The sequence below is a fragment of the Pygocentrus nattereri genome, chromosome 4 (assembly GCF_015220715.1).
Source record: "Pygocentrus nattereri isolate fPygNat1 chromosome 4, fPygNat1.pri, whole genome shotgun sequence".
Lineage (NCBI taxonomy): Eukaryota > Metazoa > Chordata > Actinopteri > Characiformes > Serrasalmidae > Pygocentrus > Pygocentrus nattereri.
Genome location: NC_051214.1, coordinates 29,749,163 through 29,771,036, shown reverse-complemented (window position 1 = coordinate 29,771,036; position 21,874 = coordinate 29,749,163). Strand labels below are relative to the sequence as shown.

General features: G+C 40.0%; 1 protein-coding gene across 4 annotated transcripts in view; it reads right to left on the bottom strand.

The window, feature by feature from the left end:
* Positions 1-1,474: 1,474 nt before the first annotated feature.
* The window catches only part of trappc8 (trafficking protein particle complex 8), a 57,931-nt gene continuing 37,531 nt past the window's right edge, over positions 1,475-21,874 (bottom strand). For all 4 annotated transcript variants that reach the window (XM_017689197.2, XM_017689204.2, XM_017689190.2 and 1 more), the window contains 8 exons: positions 21,570-21,666; positions 18,019-18,087; positions 17,370-17,428; positions 15,545-15,745; positions 14,557-14,658; positions 7,138-7,280; positions 4,940-5,029; positions 1,475-2,710 (listed from right to left, as the gene is read on the bottom strand). In XM_017689197.2, the coding sequence (XP_017544686.1) occupies positions 2,476-2,710; positions 4,940-5,029; positions 7,138-7,280; positions 14,557-14,658; positions 15,545-15,745; positions 17,370-17,428; positions 18,019-18,087; positions 21,570-21,666 (996 nt within the window). In that variant the 3' untranslated portion in view covers positions 1,475-2,475. The remainder of the gene's footprint in view (positions 2,711-4,939; positions 5,030-7,137; positions 7,281-14,556; positions 14,659-15,544; positions 15,746-17,369; positions 17,429-18,018; positions 18,088-21,569; positions 21,667-21,874) is intronic.

Genomic DNA, 21,874 nt, shown 5'->3' with positions numbered 1-21,874 from the left:
AGAGTGAAATACCGGCATGTTCCGAATATTGCTTCTTTAAACAGCTTACATAAGGGGAAAAGGTAGGCACAGATTTTTTAATATCAGTAATGATAAAGATCACACTCCTCTTTCCCTCTACAAAACACCCCTGTCCTCTCACTAATGCCAACCTGTGGATTATGGTTACTACCCCTGATAAACAGCCTAGACAACCAGACATTTAACAGAAATGTGCTACAGTCTCGTCACGTTCCAAGTAAGTTACTATTTATTAAAAGGCAATGTGTTGAAAAAGGCAGCACGATAAAGGCTCTCCAGCGCTCTGGGCTGAAGCGCTGTCTAGTAATGATTCACATTTCTTCAAAAGCTGCAGGTTTAGGGGAAAAAAAAAACAAAACAAAAAAAGCAATTAACAAGCTACTTAAACACCTTACAGCAAATCATTAAGAAGATAATTTAAATCAATTCATTGTATTATCGATTTATTTATTTAAATAACAGCCATGCAGGATGAGCTGCTCCCCAGACAGACATGGAGTCTCAATGGCTCAATGAAAGCGCTGAATTGTGTGTTTGAATGAGAACAAAGATCGAGAGAAAGAGTACAGGAAAGAGAGAATGAGAAGACTCATCACTTCTTATTGGTGTTTCAGTTTTATGTGGGGGGGCCCAAGAAAATCATTAAAAAAAAAAAAAAAAAAAAAAGCTGTTTTGAATAGCCAATCAGATCACAGTGTTCCATTAAGTAAGTCAGGGCACCAAGCTTAAATAACTAGTTAGAGCACATGCTGCGTTCATGTGGTAGTTTAAACAGTCATTAAACTCATAATTCCCTCTCAGAAGGAGCTCCGACATGGCAATGCCCATAGAGCAAGAAGTACTCAAACAAAATATTGTTTGGCGAAGGCTGTGGAGCAGTTGTTTGACTGCTGAGCTCAAAATTGTCACAAAAATTCCAGGTAAAATTCTCAACTGCATGACTCAGTCTGTCCTGAGCACTGAAAGAAACAAATTACGAATCGAGTTAGAGAGGGAGAACGAGAGAAAGGACAGACTTAGGAGGCAAAAAGGAATGAAAAGAGATGGAGAGAGGGGAGATAGACAGTTTTACACACACACACACACACACACACACACCCACCCCAGTTAGGCATAACATTAAGACCACCACCTTGTTTCTACACTCACTGTCCATTTTATCAACTCCACTTACTATATAGGTGCACTTTGTAGTCCTACAATACAGACTTTAGTGCATCTGTCTCTGCATACTTTGTTACAACTACAAAATGCACCTATATAGTACGTGGAGCTGATAAAATGGATACAAGAGGGTGGTCATGTTATGGCTACCGGTGTGTGTGTGTGTGTGTGTGTGTGTGTGTGTGTGTGTGTGTGTGTGTGTGTGTGTGTGTGTGTGTGTGGGGGGGGGGGGGGGGGGGGGGGGGGGGGGATAGAGTGTGTTTGCATTTACAGAATAAAAATACACATCTGTGGTTATTTGGTTACATTTTATTCTATGTACATTAATTTGTTATAAATATAATACACCATTTTTATCTGAAAAGCAGTCATGTAGATACATTTAAATAACAGCTGGATCAGATGAGGGCAGACAGTGAAAGGTGGAGGGAGGGAAAAGATGATTTGTTTTGTAGAAAATTATTTTTACTGTGAAAACAACACAGTCCACCCACCCCTCTCGCACAGTCACACAGACCCAAACACACCAGGCAGTGACTCTTGGCCTCTTCCACAGACTGCCGCACTGCCTCAGTGGGCTACAGTCCCACTGAACTGGGCTACAGTTCCTCAGTGAGTGCCACAGGTTCTTCTGTTCCTTCATTGAGTCACACGTACATGTTCCGGTGGCCCATCATTGGCTCTGACAGCTTGTGCAGACCCTGCTTATTGGATAAGTTATGTCCTATGGTCCTTTCAAGCAGGTTCAACTGTTTCTGCAGCAGTTCAACATGTTACTGCCTTTAATTATCCAGTTTTATTTTATATAATTATCCAGATTCCATGTAGAGAGATTGTCTTTGTTACTGTGGTAACAAAGCACTGTAGCTGAAGCATGGGCAGTGCAAGGAGCCTTAACACGTTATTAGCTCTACACAGGTTTATACTTTTAAACATTGATCTGGGTAAATAATCCATCAGTACTCAAAAAAATGAAAGAAAAGAAAAAAAGAAATTTGATTTAAAAAAAAAAAAACTGCACTGCTGACATAGATATATTTTCCTGCAGAAAGACCAAAAGAGCCTCTCATTTCAAGTCCATGATTCTTTGACCATCTCTCCAGAGTTCACAAGCACATCAGATGCAGAATTTAATTGAAACTTACTAAACTTTGTTTAATGCTCCCCCCAAGTTTAGGTTTGTTCTTTTTTAACTAAGTAGAAAACGGCTGCAGTCTGGTAGAATCTGGATGTTGTAGGGTTTGGGTAGAGAGTGGTGGGTTGATGCAGGCCACAGCACTGACTGGTGGCTCACACACTGTTGATGATGATGAGGGCTGGCATGGCGCTTTGCTGGCTGGTCTCGCACATCGTGCCTGACTGCGCCAGCTTAGCGAAAACCCGTGGAGTGCCCAGGTTGTACACGCCGGCCTGGAAGAAGCAGGCTTTGAGGGAGAGCCCGTGGACCTCCTGTGGCCGCAGCTGCAGCTTATACTGTGTCTGTCCCAGCCAGGTAAACGAACCATGCACCTCCAGTGACTCCGGGCTGAAGAAAAAGTTAGTATTCAGACAGAGGTGCATAAGTCACTCAGTGTGTACTGGTAGTTTCTTTCAAATATCAGTTCAAATGTATTGGCCCCCAAAACATTTTGAGACACTGGCTTTTTTGTTTTTAGTGTTTTTATTATGGCTACTTTAAATAAAGTAAGAATAAATATCTGCAAAATTTTTAACTCTGCTGTAAACATTTAAAATATGTAACTGTGATTAGCTGTACGATTCATTTAAATGAATCACATTGTTGCATTTGCTCAAATTTAATCCTAAAGAAAGATGTCCTGTTTAAAGAAGATGTTCCTGTTTAATATTGGTTTTAGTTTATCATTTGTTCATTTATATTTATTTAGTCTGGTAGCAAAGGTATTGCTTTTAAAAGTTATTGTAAAGTTATGTTTGAATGAGAAATCCACGAACTGTATCGTAGCAACATACTGCACATGAGCAGCTGGTCTTCAGCCTGCACTAGACGGAATGGCTCAAAGAGCCAAAACTACACTGCTCAAAAAAATAAAGGGAACACAAACAACACAATATAACTAAAGTAAATCCAACTTCTGTGAAATCAAACTGTCCACTTAGGAAGCAACACTGATTGACAATTTCACAGCTGTTGTGCAAATGGAATAGACAACAGGTGGAAATTATTGCCAATTTGCAAGACACACTCAATAAAGGAGTGGTTCTGCAGGTGGGGACCACAGACCACTTCTCAGTACCTATGCTTTCTGTCTGATGTTTTGGTCACTTTTGAATGTTGGTGGTGCTTTCACACTCGTGGTAGCATGAGACGGACTCTACAACCCACACAAGTGGCTCGGGTAGTGCAGCACATCCAGGATGACCACATCAATGCGAGCTGTGGCAAAAGGTTTGCTGTGTCTGTCAGCGTAGTGTCCAGAGGCTGGAGGCAGCCCAGCAGCAGGACCGCTACCTCCGCCTTTGTGCAAGGAGGAACAGGAGGAGCACTGCCAGAGCCCTGAAAAATGACCTCCAGCAGGCCACAAATGTGCATGTGTCTGCACAAACGGTTAGAAACCGACTCCATGAGGATGGTATGAGGGCCCGACGTCCACAGATGGGGGTTGTGCTCAGAGCCCAAGACCGTGCAGGACGCTTGGCATTTGCCAGAGAACACCAGGATTGGCAATTTCGCCACTGGTGCCCTGTGCTCTTCACAGATGAAAGCAGGTTCACACTGAGCACATGTGACAGAGTCTGGAGACGCCGTGGAGAGCGATCTGCTGCCTGCAACATCCTTCAGCATGACCGGTTTGGCAGTGGGTCAGTAATGGTGTGGGGTGGCATTTCTTTGGAGGGCCGCACAGCCCTCCATGTACTCGCCAGAGGTAGCCTGACTGCCATTAGGTACCGAGATGAGATCGTCAGACCCCTTGTGAGACCATATGCTGGTGCGGTTGGCCCTGGGTTCCTCCTAATGCAGGACAATGCTAGACCTCATGTGGCTGGAGTGTGTCAACAGTTCCTGCAAGATGAAGGCATTGAAGTTATGGACTGGCCTGCCTGTTCCCCAGACCTGAATCCGATTGAGCACATCTGGGACATCATCTCGCTCCATCCACCAACGCCACATACTGTCCAGGAGTTGGCGGATGCTTTAGTCCAGGTCTGGGAGGAGATTCCTCAGGAGACCACCCGCCACCTCATCACAAGCATGCCCAGGCGTTGTAGGGAGTTCATACAGGCACGTGGAGGCCACACACAATACTGAGCCTCATTTTGACTTGTTTTAAGGATATTACATCAAAGTAGGATCAGCCTGTAGTGTGTTTTTCCACTTTGATTTTGTGTGTGACTCCAAATCCAGGCCTCCATTGGTTAATAAATTAGATTTCCATTGATGATTTTTGTGTGATTTTGTTGTCAGCACATTCAACTTTGTACAGAACAAAAGTATTCAATGAGAATATTTCATTCATTCAGATCTAGGATGTGTTATTTGAGTATTCCCTTTATTTCTTTGAGCAGTGTACAAAAATGTGTGATGGGGATCATCAATATCATTATCTATATCATATAATGTTTACATGTTCATTTTGACAGATTTAACATGAATCAGTATCAACTAATGCTTTGGAATATTTTGCAACACTCACTTTAATAGATCTAAACAGCTTTCTATTTTATGAATTATTGTAAATGACAAAGCATTTTTGAGTGTCCCCAAACTTTTGACAGGCAGCCTATAACAGATTACCTGGTAGTTTTGTGTCGCAGGTCAATGATGACATCAACCTGAGCCAGGGAACAGTTGGACAATGTCAAGGTAACTGGAACCATGCATAAACTGAGAGAGAGAGAGAGAGAGAGAGAGAGAGAGAGAGAGAGAGAGAGAGAGAGAGAGAGAGAGAGAGAGAGAGAGAGAGAGAGAAAATAAACACTTGCAGAAAGGAAAAACAACAGGTTGATATACTGTAGCCTTTGGAAGACAACAAGATACTTAATGCTGTGCGCACTGTTTCCTTATCTAAAGAGTTAAACAAAAACAAACGAGAAGACCTGTGCTGTGGTGTGTTGAAGGCCTCTTTAATTCCCCACATTTTCTATTCACTCAGTATGAGCTGTTGAACTTGGCCCACATGACATGCTTTCTCTAACAACTAAATTTTCCTAGAAATATGAATGCATCTCAGTCAAAAGTATATAAATAAATAAAATAAATAAGAAATCTTGTTTCAGTGAAGAAAAGACAACAAACCCTGTCACTGCTTGCTTACCTTAACGCACAAGGCATAGTTAGAGTTCTTGTAGTTTTCATGGCAGCAAAATAAGTTTGTTAGGGAGAAAAGAGGAATTCAAGGAATTGTGGTTATTCACAACCAAAATAAGTAAACAATTTGCCGCAATTATTAATCGATGAACAATTGTTTGGAGTAATTGAAATCTATACTATATCAAAGGTTAACAATCTGCATCTCCGTCTAGAGCAAAACTTTGTAAATTAAAAATTAAACAGTTTAAATTGACCTTTTATTAATTGAGATTTTGAGTATTTTATTTAAACTTTGCTGGCATCAGCCTGAATCACATTATGTGACTATAGGACTCTATCTGAAACAGCTCTGGCTATAACCACTCATATTTGCTCAGGCTTGCCTGTTTAGCATGTGTGATATTTTCTATATCACCATTTGCAGTTGTTTTATTGCTTGGTCTCTCTTTAGAGACATGTGGGTGCACTTTTGTGCATGTTTGCTTGGGGAGAAAGAGGCACAGAGAGAGTCGGAGAGGAATAAAGCAAAAGGTATGAGGGATGAGTAAAGATAACGCAGTACTCATGGAAGGTGGCATGGCCTGGACCCACTCTAATTCATCTCCATAATGATATGTCGTTTGCCAGTACCGCAGTAAAAGTAGGCCAGGCAAAGTGGCCTGTGTGAGTGCATTACCTTCTCTAGAGAAATAGGCAGTCATAAGTACTTTCTAACTTTAACCCATTTTCCCTCCCTACTCAGACATCAGCTGATTAATCCTTGATGTTATGCAATCAATCTCCATTGTTTTTAGTAATATGCACTATATTTGCCCTTTAGTGGACATCAATGTATAATAGCTTGTACAGTGACTGAGAAACTTCAGATCCACTTTAATAAGATCTAAAAGCACACATACAGTTTTAGCAGGTAAATTAACATCAATTCAAACCTAGGTTGAGGATTTTGTCTCCCCAAATCTGTATCCAGGTCAGGGTATTGGTATCAGTATGAAAAAAATTATGAGCCAAAAAGTGGGATGAGATGACTTGAAGACAGAGAAGCACAGGAAAGGCAGGGTAATCTGTGATACATGATACATGATGTCCATGCCCACTATATTCTTGGAAACAATGTATTTAATACAATGTGTGTGTAATTGGTAGCTAAAGTGTAAGTAGGTATAATAGTTGCACAACACAGAGATGGAGACTCAAGTTGCCTGTTGCCCTGACTGACGTACGCTTAACTGACCATTGATATGGACCAGCACAAACAAAACTGACTGAATTAGGACTGACAGTCTTGATGCAAGAAACTGAAAAAGCCTTTTCTTGCCTTTCAGTTTTACTATGTTCATACACAGTGTTGGGGGTTGAAGGCATTGCATTATGGATACAGTAGTGAATTTTCATTATTACTATGGCAACTACAGTCAAGATGCTATGATGCAAACTTTTTTCCTTTTTCTTGCGGGCATATTTTTTTGTCTAACACGTGAGCTATCCGCAATAAATGGCATCATCCAAGAGCAGCAGGAAAGTTCAGCTTGCTCTGGCCCTGGAGCTAATTATAAAAAAAGGAAATCACGCCTCAGAGACTTGACCTGAACTGACAAAAGACTGGTGAACGTTTTTGCAAAATACTGAAAAAACTAACAGTGAACATGCTCTAAAAACTCAGTGTGGGGTGTGTGCCTCACCTCTTCTGTGGGAACGGGTGGTCGTAGGACTCTGGGTAGTGCAGACAGGTCTTGATAAGGTGAGAAAGCTGTTCCAGCGAGGGTCTGCTGGCAGGAGGAGGAAGATCAGGCTTAAACTTCAGCAACACCATCTCTTGAGCTTCCTGAAACACAAACATACAGTTGTGTGAAAAATATTACAATTACAGGAAAAAAGATACTGCGTTTTCCTTCTGACCTCAAAGAGTTTCACTACAACAATTTATACTATAATCTAGCCTACACACTTTTTGATCAAGACCAAAAGACTTTGGTACTTCCATGCGTATCCCAGTAATCTTCAGTCTTGCCTCCTTTATGTGAACTTGTTAAATAAAAATAATTAATAAATAAATGTAAAGCATTATTACAGCTCAATTACGGTACAATTACAGTTCCATTATTAGTTCAAACAGACCTTTGTTCTACCAAAGTGCATGTATACAGATACTACACCAAGCATATTTCCAATCAAAAAACCACATAGGCAGACCTGATCAAACTTCATGGAATGTTCCTATTTTGGCTTTTCATTTTGCAAACAGCATAAGCAATGCAAGTAAATATTTTTGTTTACCCAAAAACACAGTCTTTAATTTCATCACAAAAATGACATTTACAACAGTGCAAGACATAAAAAAAAAAAAAAAAAAAAAAAAAAAAAATATATATATATATATATATATATATATATATATATATATATATATATATATATATATATATATGCATGCACAATAAATGTGCAAAAGTGAGAGATCACCAATTAATTATTTAATTTCCAGTCAAAACAGCTATTAAGTACAAGTTATTCCTTTTCTCAAGACATTTCTGAGGAGATTATTAGATACAAGATCTACATCTAAATCAGGCAGTGGAAAATCAAAGTAGTAAGTGAAAAAACAGGACTCAACTGAGCAAGACTTGTGGGACCCCCAAAAATGGCATCATCAGATAAACAGTAATTAGAGTTTTCATCTTTGAGAGAGAGGGGAAGAAATCAAGCTCCACTTTTATTTCAGATCTCAAAAAGTTTATAGGGGTTTCTGTCCATCCCTCCACTGTGACAAGACAGTTTAATGCTATGGATCTGAAAGGATGTGCAGCAGTCAAAAAGCCATTACTGAGAAAAAGAAATTGACAAAGTGTATTTGCACTAGAACATAAAAAGTGGGCATTGAGATGTAAAAGTTTTATGGACTGATGACTGAATTTATGATAAAGGATTATTCCTTTAAAAACTGAAAACAAGTCTTACACAAAAAAAAAGAAAAGAATGGAAGCTGTGATAAAGGCAAAGCGACAGTAAATACTGAAAAAAAAAAAAAAAAATCTATATTTAGTTGTTGAGGCATCTGTTGAATACATGTTATAACCAACCCCCCCCCCCCAAGAATGACTGTCTTCACTGGAAAATAATGCATGAAAGGGTGGACTCTGAATTTTGCACAGCAATGTCCATTGGGCAGAAACAGAAAAATGAGCAAGTTATAAATAACAAAGACTGTTCAGTTGACCACAGTGACTAATATCCTAATATTTAAACCCCTGTGTAAAATCTGCCCACTTACTGTGTTCAGAAAAAGAGGGGGATGCAGCTTCTCATACGCGTGTGACGAACGAGCAATAAAACTGCAGCAGCTCACGTGGCACGATTGGAACAGCATGTGTGATGTGATTGCCTCACGTGAGGGACTTCCTTTGGTGTGAATGAGTGTCTACAGTGACTGTTGCTATGCAACCGTGTTCAGAGAGGAGAAGTAGCAGACTAAACATAGCCTGACTTGTTAGGGTGGGGGGGGGGGGGGGGGGGGCTAATGAATAAATGACTGAATGAATAAATGATTGAATGGATGAATGGAGGAACAAATGAATGAACAAAATATTTAATGTGTAAAAAAGAAGGAAAATGTTGAAGCATAAGAACAGATGGGGGAATAATGAAGGGAAGGGGGGGTGAAAGACAAGGAGTTGGTGGGAGGGCATGTGGAGCAGACATCACTTTGCACTCTATAAATGACAAGACAATACAGTAGTGCAGATGAAGGCTCAATCCCATTTCTTATTTTTACCCCTCCCCTCGTAACTAAGTTACAAGGGGTAGTGGTTGAACTCTTCCCCCTATGAAATGGGACGACCCTTCAAGAACCGGACGTGTCATCAGTTGTCGTCAGCGACTTTTACGTAAACAGACGAGACAAGGTTTTCCGGCCATTTCCAATATGCCACCTCCAGCTGTGGTGAGCTCACTTGTGTGTCACATGACAGGACAGGTGAATCATATTTAAAATGGCCTGGAAAATAGCCTTTTCCTGCTTTGTCTCCGAACTATAGCAATAATGGTACATCACACTGACGTTTGCCTTTTATCCAAAGGAGACTGAAAAGCAGGGCGTTCGTGATTCATTCCCAACTTCAGTTTTACGCATCAATCAATCAGATAACACTAGTTGACTACAGCGAATCATGACTTATCTGATACTGCATATTCATGAACTCTAAAATCAACTGACTGCCCTACACTTCACATGCTCCACACTGCTCTACGTGTGTAATGCTGTAGCTATTAGAAAATGGCACATTTACAAATATTTAGTTTCTGGATGCAAGAGGTAAAATGAAACTTCAAAATTCAGGCTCAGTACAGCTCCAGATTTGCCATTTTTAAATAACGGTCATCAGTTTCATGTTACAATCCTTGTGAACGTGCAGATCACTGCTCATGTGCAGATCTACACTCTGGGAAAAAATGGCCAAGCTTATCAACAGAAAGGGTGCCAACACACCAGTTTGTCAATATCTTGGTTCACAACCAAACAAAAGTTAAATATGAATACCTTCAATGTGCATAAAAATGAGAAAGACAAATTAAAATAAAAAGAGACCAAGATACAGTTATCAGATATAGACAGAATACAGTTAGTGTAATTTATTAAGTAATATTAGCAGCTAACTCAGTTGGTAAACGTATAGTGAGCTACTATATGTAGATTGACCAGAGGAGGATGGGTCCCCCCCTGGTGAGCCTGGGTCCTCCCAAGGTTTCTTCCTCAGTTCTGAGGGAGTTTTTCCTTGCCACTGTTGCCCATGGCTTGCCCACCATGGGGTCTTCACATTTTTTACATTCTTGTTAAAACTTTGTCTTTTCTGGAATTCTGTGAAGCTGCATTGTGACATCTGTTGTAAAAAGCGCTGTACAAATAGATTTGATTTGATTACTATCAGGCTCTGTAACATGTTACACACAGTAACTAAATTTGGATCATTAGGATATCATATAGCGTGACACTTTGCAGACAACAGTCACATGTATGATTACTGTATAAGCTTAATACACACACCCATGCCAAAAACAGGTATCAGTTCATACAGTGCTGGCTTCCACGTGTTCTGTCTGAGGAGCTTCGTGTTGGGATTCACCCACAGAACAGAACTCTATATGTTCCTAAATGAGTCACGCCACACAGCTATTCACGACTGCACTCCCACTGAACACTCTGCTCAAACAGCCTGCACGAGACTGCATCGCGCAAGCAAAACAAAATCAAATAAAAATCCCTCACACGCACTGACGACATGAGTGATTTATCACTCTGGACCAGATGAACTCGCTCACAACGCTGCCACTGCCTCCTTGTGGACAAGAGTTTTAAAAGTTTGAATGCAAGCACAGGGGAACTCACCAACTATGAAGGGTACACACATGGATTTGTCATATGCCAATGGCTGAACAAATTAATGGCTGAACGAATATCACTTAGTGCTGTGCAATAAGGATAAAACTAAATCAGTGAAGCTGAGGTCTGGACTGGACTGATCTGAGGTGATCAATACACTGTTCTAAGGGGGGCGGCTGTAGAGTTAAGGCCCATTTAACACTACAGAAACAGCTACAGATGTCCACCTAATATAAATGAACAGAACTATACATGTACCTTGCAGTAATAACTATAGCAAAATAATGACAGCTAGCACTTCCTTTGTGTTACATCCATAATGAAAATGCACTTGGCTGATACATTTTGATAAATTTGATTTTGAGTCGTGAGGGGGGGATCTATAGCCTGCCAGGCTGTCTTGTGCTCAGCCAACTGAGCACTTAACCTGCATTTCAATGAGTGCACCTTTGTGCCCTTGGCCAGGCATGTAGGAGGATGGTAAAGTGTTTTCTCCACACATGTACACACGTCCATTAAAGGGACTGAAGAGACAGATTTGTCTACCCTACAATAAGTGATTAATTCATAAACTAATGTTAAGATCAATATGGAGCAGTGGACACACAAACAAAAGGAGTACAAGAGCTATTTCGAAATCAAGTAACACTCCAGATTTGAATGTTAGAGAATTAATGTATACACTACATGGCTCCCTACAGACAGTGCAGCCATTCCCCACATCCTTACATATTATAAGGCCTGTTCACATTACCAGGTAAAAGAGGCACAGATCTGATTTTTTGCCCTAATGTGACTCAGATCTGATGTTTTTAGGGCTGTGTGGACACACAAATCTGATCTTTTCAAATCTGACCTGAGCCACTTTGGTTACATTCACTTTACAAGCCTCATTGCTCAAAACCGATAGCTCTGACATGATGGTTCACACTCGTTTAGGTAACTGATTCAGATTAGTCATTAATGTGAATGAACAGGTGTCCTGAAACGACCTGTATGCGCACGTCCCACTCAGTAAGTTCACATTAAATGAATCACGTGCATCATCAACAAACAAACTAACGAGCAGAACAGACCTTCGCTGTGAAGATAATTAACTCTCAACATGTATCATTTGCATTATTAGAGCGAGACAGAGGTGAAAAAGGTGAGATGAGCTGCTTTTCCACCGTTTACAGGCTTTAATTTCTGTGCTGCTGCCATGGTATCGCTGAATGAGTGCACGCACAGTGAAAAAAAAAAACAAACAAAAAAAATGCACATGAATTCCGATCTGAGCATCACATTAAGGTCGCACAGCCATGAATCAGATACGTATATGATCTAGGACCACATATGAAAGTGGCTCAGATTGGATTTGAAAAGATCAGACATGCGCGTCCACACAGTCACATTAGGGCAAAAAATCAGATTTGTGCCACTTCAACCTGGTAATGTGAACGTAGCCCTTCATATGTGGTCCTAGATCAGATACAGAGGGGGAAGAAAAAAGTATTTAGTCGTTCACCAATTGTGCAAGTTCTCCCACTTAAAAATATGAGAGAGGCCTGTAATTGACATCATAGGTAGACCTTTTCTAAAAAAATTAGAAAAATCACACTGTCTGATTTTTAAAGAATTTATTTGCAAATAATGGTGGAAAATAAGTATTTGGTCAATAACAAAAGTTCATCTCAATACTTTGTTATATATTCTTTGTTGGCAATGACAGAGGTCAAACGTTTTCTGTAAGTCTTTACAAGGTTGGCACACACCGCTGCTGGTATGTTGGCCCATTCATCCATGCAGAGCAGTGATGTTTTGGGGCTGTCAGTGGGCAACATGGACTTTCAACTCCCTCCAAAGGTTTTCTATGGGGTTGAGATCTGGAGACTGGCTAGGCCACTCCAGGACCTTGAAATGCTTCTTACGAAGCCACTCCTTTGTTGCCCTGGCAGTGTGCTTGGTATCATTGTCATGCTGAAAAACCCAGCCACGTTTCATCTTCAATGCCCTTGCCGATCAAAGAAGGTTTGCACTCAAAATCTCACAAATCATGGCCCCATTCATTCTTTCATGTACACGGACCAGTCGTCCTGGTCCCTTTACAGAGAAACAGCCCCAAAGCATGATGTTGCCACCCCCGTGCTTCACAGTTGGTATGGTGTTCTTTGGATGCAACTCAGCATTCACTCTCCTCCAAACACGACGAGTTGTGTTTGTACCAAACAGTTCTACTTTGGTTTCATCTGACCATGTGACATTCTCCCAATACTCTTCCGGAACATCCAAATGCTCTCTTGCAAACCAGACACGCCCGGATATGTACTGGCTTAAGCAGGGGGACACGTCTGGCACTGCAAGATCTGAGTCCCTGGCGGTGTAGTGTGTTAGTGATAGTAGCCTTTGTAACGTTGGTCCCAGCTTTCTGCAGGTCATTCACTAGGTCCCCCCGTGTGGTTCTGGGATTTCTGCTCACCGTTCTTGTGATCATTTTGACCCCATGGGCTGAGATCTTGCGTGGAGCCCCTGATCGAGGGAGATTAGCAGTGGTCTTGTAGGTCTTCCATTTTCTGATTATTGCTCCCACAGTAGATTTCTTCACACCAAGCTGCTTGCCTATTGCAGATTCAGTCTTCCCAGCCGGGTGCAGGTCTACAATCTTGTTTCTGGTGTCCTTCAACAGCTCTTTGGTCTTCACCATAGTGGAGTTTGGAGTGTGACTGTTTGAGGTTGTGGGCAGGTGTCTTTTATACAGATAACAAGGTCAAACAGGTGCCATTAATACAGGTAATGAGTGGAGGACAAAGAAGCCTCTTAAAGAAGAAGTTACAGGTCTGTGACAGCCAGAAATCTTGCTTGTTTGTAGGTGACCAAATACTTATTTTCCACCATTATTTGCAAATAAATTCTTTAAAAATCAGACAATGTGATTTTCTAAATTTTTTTTCCCTCATTTTGCCTCTCATAGTTGAGGTCTACCTATGGTGTCAATTACAGGCCTCTCTCATCTTTTTAAGTGGGAGAACTTGCACAATTGGTGACTGACTAAATACTTTTTTCCCCCCACTGTATGTATCTGATTCCTGGCCATGTGACCTTCATGTGACGCTCAGATCAGAATTCATGTGCGTTTTTTCCACTGCGTGTTTATTTGAAGTTGCTGGCATCAAGATCTTGCTGACTGATCACTACCATCTATGGTGTTTGTATGGTGGTGACCAAGATGACAGGTGGCCTCATGGTGATGACAAAGATGACAGACTGGCCAAGCACTGAGAAACATGAATAAGACTGGTTTGTCTTTTTCTTATTTGTGGTGCTGCGTCTTCAAAAGCAACTCAAATGAAGTTACAGATATCGGAGCTGTGTGTGAAATGACTTTCAGCTCCTGACTGATACTTTGTTCTCCTTTCACTTTTCCAAAACAGAGAGGAGATTATTGAATGGCACAGTCTGCCCATTTTGTGAAGAGCAAATATTATCTTGTGCCTGAAAACATCTAGCCTGTTTGTTCTTTTTCTGTATTTCAAAAAACCAAACACATTGTGTGTGGTGTGCATAGCTTTGGTGTGCAAATAGTGCATAAGAATATTCAGCATTTTTGAGTTGTTTATTCCGACTGCATTCAGTGTGCAAACAGTATTGGCCACTAACATAATATTAGACAACTCTTTAAATAAATCAACAGTGTTTGTGTGTGAATATGTGCGTGCACATGTTGGGGAAAGTCTTGCAGACACACCTCTTTCTGTGAGAGTGAGCAGGCCTCTTTGCCGATGGTCTGCAGAGCCACATGGAGTTGCCCCTCTAAAATGAGCTGCTTGTTGTCCTCTACCACATATGCCTGCACAGAACATCGGACAAGAGGGGTGAGCATAAACAATTTAGAATTTTTTTTTCCAAAACATGAAAACAAGCTGCCGTCTGTGTAAAAAATTTCAAGACGAACGGAGCAATAAAAATAGTCCGAAATCGCTTATAAAATTGTTACGTTAACATTAACTGAAAGATCAAGTTTATCCTTCTTCAGCAAAGAGGTTTTGTTTCAGTGATGAAAAGCATCACAATGTTTTGCTTTATTACAGTTGCAAACAAGTTGGAATGGAGAAAAAGGATATGAAAAAATAATATAGCTAAGAAGAAAAGAAAGTTGCAAAAACAAAATAAGACATTAAGCTGGTAGCTAAACAGCTACTTCTTGTTTTGCAATTTCTGAAGATATTATACACTGGTTGTTTAATTTTCTATTATTCACTGTATTTATGATACAAGCAGATATTTAGTGTTCTACACTCAAATACAAAGGTGCTAACAAGGGTTCTTTGAACAACCACAGAACACTACTCTTGATTCTCCAAAACCCTTTTATTGAACGGGGTTTTTTTTTTTTTTTTTTAATTGTAAAATAGATATGAGTCTTTTGGTTTTTTTTTCGTTTAAAAGAACCACCACATAATGTAAAGTTTCTCTGAAGAACTCTTAATTCAGTATAGAACCTTTACATTGTTTTATTTATTTATTTTAACCTTTCAAAGGTTCTGTAGATACACCTGTCTTTTTCAAACAAAGTACTTCGATGAAACAGTGTTGTTTCTACGGTACGTCTCCCTTTGAGACACCCTTATTTTTAAGAGTGTAACAACTTGGAAATTGAATCCTAAATGATACCAGATGTGCCAAATACATTTGGGGTGGAAACAAAGCAAAACACCATAATAGAAATGCACCACCTTCCAGAGCACGATGATGTCGAGTTCCACTTCACTGCATTTCCGAACAATACTGGTCATGCTGTCATCAGTGCTGTTCGCTGGAGTGAGGCTCTGCCTCCTCAAAAGACCCCCTACTGTGATCACACCTCCTTTCCTGGGCTCAGAGGGTGGACCTCTCCGGAAAAAGAAGTCGGCACAAGGAGTCGTAGAACTGACAATCTAGAGAGAGCGAGAGAGACAGAGAGACAGAGAGAGAGAGAGAGACAGAGACAGAGAGAGAGACAGAGAGACAGAGAGCGAGCGAGAGAGCGAGCGAGAGAGCGAGCGAGAGAGCGAGCGAGAGAGCGAGAGAGAGAGCGAGAGAGAGCGAGAGAGAGCGAGAGAGAGCGAGAGAGAGCGAGAGAGAGCGAGAGAGCGAGAGAGAGAGCGAGAGAGCGAGAGAGAGCGAGAGAGAGCGAGAGAGAGCGAGAGAGAGCGAGAGAGAGCGAGAGAGAGCGAGAGAGAGCGAGAGAGAGCGAGAGAGAGAGAGTGAGAGAGAGAGAGCGAGAGAGAGCGAGAGAGAGCGAGAGAGAGAGCGAGAGAGAGAGCGAGAGAGAGAGAGCGAGAGAGAGAGCGAGAACAGAAGAAAGTGAAAGCATGAAAAGGAACAGAAACAGGCCAAGTGAAATTTCTGATTTATGATAAAAGACCTAAAAAGACACACTACATGAGCATAATTAGTTGTTAATGATATAAGGTACAAGAGCGATAGGGGTCTAGAGCATAAACATACTTAGGCTAAGCTCACTACAGTGGACAAAACATTTTTTTGTGTAACACTATGAAAGTTCATACAAGTTTTACATCATCTCAACGCCTCATTGTAATTTTGCACTGTCAGGAATAGATTCTTACAGCCATGTGAACAAAATGCCTGACACTATGGATATGCTCTGCATTTTTCATGCTGGAGGACTGGTGAGACAACATGACATTGTAATAGACAAAAAAGTTCTCCAAAAGTAGGTTTCCTTCAGGGATATATTGAAAGGAAAATTTATTTTACTGTTTTTGATCAACTTCTACAATTACAACAAGCAACATAAGCACAACAAGAATAAATCAACCAGTTTTTTTTTTTAGTCTTTTCTATAAACTTTATTTAGCATCTCTGTTTTAGTGTCTATTGTTTGTCCTCCAAGTGTGATGTAGTAGTTTGTCCATTTGACTTACACGCCCTGTGAAAGGAATCTATTAAAAAAGGACTGCTGTGTATTTCTGGATGAACATGCCAGGTTAAAAGTCTTACAAAGATAAAGAGATTAAAAAGATAATGTAAACAACCAAAGAAGCAATAAATCAGATTTGGGCCACTTTTACCTGCAGTGTGAACCAGGAGGAAATGAACTGGAACACACCGGAAACATGCTCCGAAGTAAAAGTCAGGATGGAATGGCGCTTGGCTCAGATTTTTGGATTAATTAGCTGCTTAGAGTGTGGCACCAGGTGTCTTCAATATTGAACCTTTTCACAATATTCTAATTTTCTGAGACACTGAATTTGGGGTTTTCATTAGTTGTCAGTTATAATCATCAAATTAAAAGAAATAAACACTTGATATATATCAGTCTGTGTGCAATGAATGAGTATAATATACAAGTTTCACTTTTTGAATAGAATTACTGAAATAAAATCAACTTTTTCATGATATTCTAATTTTATGACCAGCACCTGTATCTGAAGGTCTACGTGCCTCTGTGGTCAGAGAGTTCAACATGAAAAGGTCAAGTGTGGGTGAAAAACACGAACACACAATGGGCTTGACAGTAAAGGCTAAAGAATCACAAACAGTGTCACTGTATACCTGCTCGTTTCCAAGGTTTAGGTCAGCAAATGTGTATTTCTCCAGTGCGTCTGAGGTAGCTGCAAAAATGGAATATTAAAACAGAGAAAGCATGAGCAAAAAAAAACAAAAAAAAAAGCCTCAGACTGGAGCACAGCTAAGAACAATCTTTCTTACTAAGACAACTCTTTCAAGTACCTGCTTTCATTACCTGCTCTCAGTAGGAAAACTGTGTCTGCAGTATGTACAGAATTTTTACTGTCTTAAATGGTCATATTTCAGCATAAATTAACATTACAAAGTATTACTTTTTCAAATCATCATGGGCAATTTCTCTTGGTCATTTGATCATATAAAAGGTTTCTGGCATTTTCAAATTCAAATTACATTTAAAAAACTAAAATATGACGTTTTGTTAAGCCACAACAAAGAGTTAAATGGTAGCAGACACTGATTAACAGACGACTGTGATTGATGAGCATAAATCTTTTTAGAACTGAAAGCTGACAAAAGTAATTGAGAATAGTTGAAATCTGATGTGCACTGACTAGCAAAAAGTTGACCATGTTTTAACGTGCTAGCTATGATGAGCAATAATTACCTGACAGCTAAATTTGATGAAGTGTAATTACTGTTAATTGACAGAACTTTGTGCATGAATCTGTCTCACCTTCCTGTGTTCTGCATCTAGTTGCCCTGAAGCACAGCTTCCCCCTCTCTCTGCTTGCCAGCTTGGAGTCTGCAAATCATAGCATACAAAGAACAAATAAATATAAAAAAAAAAAACAAAAATAAGATACACAAACAAGACACTCTTTCTCCTTTATTTGTCTGGCTGAAAAACCCTGACATAGGTTTGGATTCCCTACTGAGAACGAAAGCTCTCTTAGAAAACCTTCAGACAGCAACACACACACACACACACACACACACACACACACACACACACACACACACACACACACACACACACACACACACACACACACACTTACACTTCAGGCTCTGGCACAGTTTGCAATTCAGTGAATTAATTATTCCATTCAAGGTCAGAGATTTTCCATATTAAAGCACGTTTTCATGTTGTCTAGAATGTCGGATGAAGTTAATGGTGTGCACATTTTACTAGCCATAGGCCAACACCAGCTTGGCAAGGGTCCACATCTTACATGTATTTTTTGCATTTTATTTTCTCTGATGTCTATTTATGTGTTCTTTTGCTCCAAAATCTGGTAAAACAACCTTTGTTCTTATTGGCCGTCATTCAAAAGGGAGGAAAAATGGGCTTTCCATGGTACAGGCCATTCAAGAACATACAAAATTTAAAATGTGAGGATATTGAGATTATCCGAGGTCATCTTGAAAATGAAATGCTGTCTCAGTGATCTTGTGATGATTACATTTCTAACTGAGATAATAAGCAATAAAAAGGAGGGAATCACTTTAGGTCCCGCAATATTACCACAATAAAATGCTGTCGTGATGTTTAAAGATGTGTGATGTGTAATGTGATACGGTCTATTGTGATATATTGTGGTGTGTTAAGCATCAGACCACTCAATTACTGATCTGGTCTCACCAGTAAAGAACAGTGCCATCTTGTGGAGAGAGACATAGTTAAGAAACTTCAAACAATTTAGCACATGACAAAACAGCATAGCATGCTGTCAATCGACAGCTGAAAATAAGAGTTTCATTTTTAAATTAAGAATATTACAAAAATCTCAGTCATGTGTTGCATGTGAGTAGTGCTTTAACCAGCTGGTAAAACAGGTAACCTGGGAAACTTTCTCTCACTCTCCTATGACAGATTTGTGAAATGGTCCACTGTTTGGGAAGTGTTTGTCTTGTTCTGACCATAAAAAAAATAGTTTAAAACCACAATTAACCATCTGGTTTCTTCAACTTTCACTCAGTGCCACATCTGTTTAAATAAATGACTGATATTGTGATAATTATCAACATCAACTGATAATTCTGTCTAAGACCTGAACAGACATAATCTGATCTTTGCAATTTTTTTTTTGTTGGAAAAAACATGACTGAACAACTTTAATATGCATTGAAAACAGTCACCGACTAACAGAGAGATACAGCTGATTATCATCAGTATAAAAATAGAAAGAGATACTCAAACATCTGATTAAAAATCCAAGAGGAAGCATGTAATAAGAAAATAAAATACAGTCAAGAATGGAACCCTGGGGCACTCCACATGTAAGATCAGCCACAGAAGACATCATAATTTCAACAGGCACTAAAAATGTTCTATTAGATAAATAAGAGAAAACCAAACTAGGGTAGTCCCTGATATGCCAATCCATTCACTAAGCTTGTTTTCAAGATATCATGACCCCTTGTATCAAAGGCTACGCTAAGATCAAGCAGCACCAAAAGAGATACCTCCCTGGAGTCAGACTGCATTAAAATATCATTTAAAATTCTCACAAGAGCTGTTTTTGTACTTTGCTTTTTTTACCATATTTCAGACTGAAACTTCAAAAATGCTGCCTCCAGTGCATTCAAAATTGACCTGAAATCAATTTCTCCCAAATTTGTGCAATAAAAGGGAAGTTTAGAGATGGGTCTAAATCTTGAACAATCATTAGGCCAGTTTTTAAGGAGAAGCTCCACACTGGCCACAACATTCAGGAACACAACGTGATGTAAGAGATTGACAATTCCTTACAGATGAGCGCTTCTTACTTCTCTCGAGGATGTGCTGCATTTGGCAACAGCTGTAGCTTGTGTGGTGTGTGTGTAATATATATATATATATATATATATATATATATATATATATATATATATATATATATATATATACATACATACATACATACATACATACACACACACACACACACACACACATATATACATATATATATATAAAATTTTGGCCTGGCCAAATGTCTTTGGACTGTGGGAGGAACCCGGAGAACCCAGAGGAAACCCGCGGGGCAGAAACGGGGAGAACATGCAAACTCCACACAGAGAGACCCCGGTCACCCGACCAGGGAATCGAACCCAGGCCCTCCTCGCTGTGAGGCGACAGCGATACCCAGCACTTTTTTAGCAGAAATCTGAATATTACGTCCTAATCCACACAAACAAGTTTGTGTGACCTTAATAAAAGTTTAAGAGAAGCTTTAGGGATGTACTTGAGAAAGAGATTAGGATGTCTATTGACATGTTTGCTAGCAATGTTAGCTGATGTTAAGCAAGATTTTTACTATATCCATTAATAATGTTTTGAACACTAGTTTTGGAAAATCTTGTTTGATTCCCCATTTTTCTTGACTTTCCTCTTCCTTATGCAAGCGGATTGTATTATTGAGGAGATATTGTTGAGATTCCTGACAATGAATAACTTGTTCTTAAAGGCCAATTTGCCTGGAATTTAAATAAATGAAAATGAATAAAATAAAAAAGCTATTGTTCAACAGTAAGTGTGCACTAACCAGAAGCTGTAAGGCACAATCCATCATTCTGATTAAGCAAGACTACAAAGACCCCCAGGATCCTTCCCTACACAGAAATGCTGCTCTGGAATGTCACCACCTTCAACTGTGTGTGTGTGTGTGTGTGTGTGTGTGTGTGTGTGACACACATGTGACTAGTAACCTTGAAGTGAGTGTGTTCTGTTGGTAAAGCGGTAGTGGTTAAAGTGTATTTACATCTGTCAGCAACTTTTACTAGACCTGATGAGTCATCACAAACACAATGTGACCTATTTATTTATTTTTTATTATCTTAGTGCCACTACATTCTGTGTGTCTGTATGTGAAACTGTGCGAGACTGTGTCTAAAGGAACACTCCTGCTTCTGCTCGAGCCAAGCTTTCCTTCATCATACTCACTGCTGACATGGTGCGCTGCTCTGTTAGCCAGACTGGCACAGGCTGGAGTATGTCCATTTATGTAGTCATTATGCACACTATCAGCGTCATCACTGGGGAGATGAGGCTAATGTACCTGGTCATGACTACAGTTTCTATAGAAACATAACTGCTTGAGGATGTAACAGAGAGAGTGAGCGAGTGAGCAAAAGAAAGAAAGACAACGAGAGACCTTGTGACATCCCAAAAGCTTGTGGACTCAGTTTAGGACGAGATCAAACTGGATGTTTAGGGGTCTAAGGGGCTGCTTAGACCACAGATCTCATACAGATGGGAGTAAAAAGTAGTTTGAACATTAAAGAGAGCTGGATGGCTCTTACCTTTGTCTCCTGCAGGATTGATGCATTTGTGTAGCCTCCACTGTCTGCTGCTGCTGGACACCTGCACTATGTGGAACTCACGTACTCCTGCTTCACTCTGAGAGACAGAGAAAAACCTCTCAGGCATCAGCACACATGTTCATAACCACTTCATACAATATCTTTCAGCAATGTAACTTTTAGAGACATCAATCGCTTTAAAAATCCAGAGACATTCTCCTTTAAGAACACAATTTTGGTGAATTTTGACATGCAAATCTACATCAGTGCCCAATAGCACAACTGCTTTGGATGCACTGAACTCA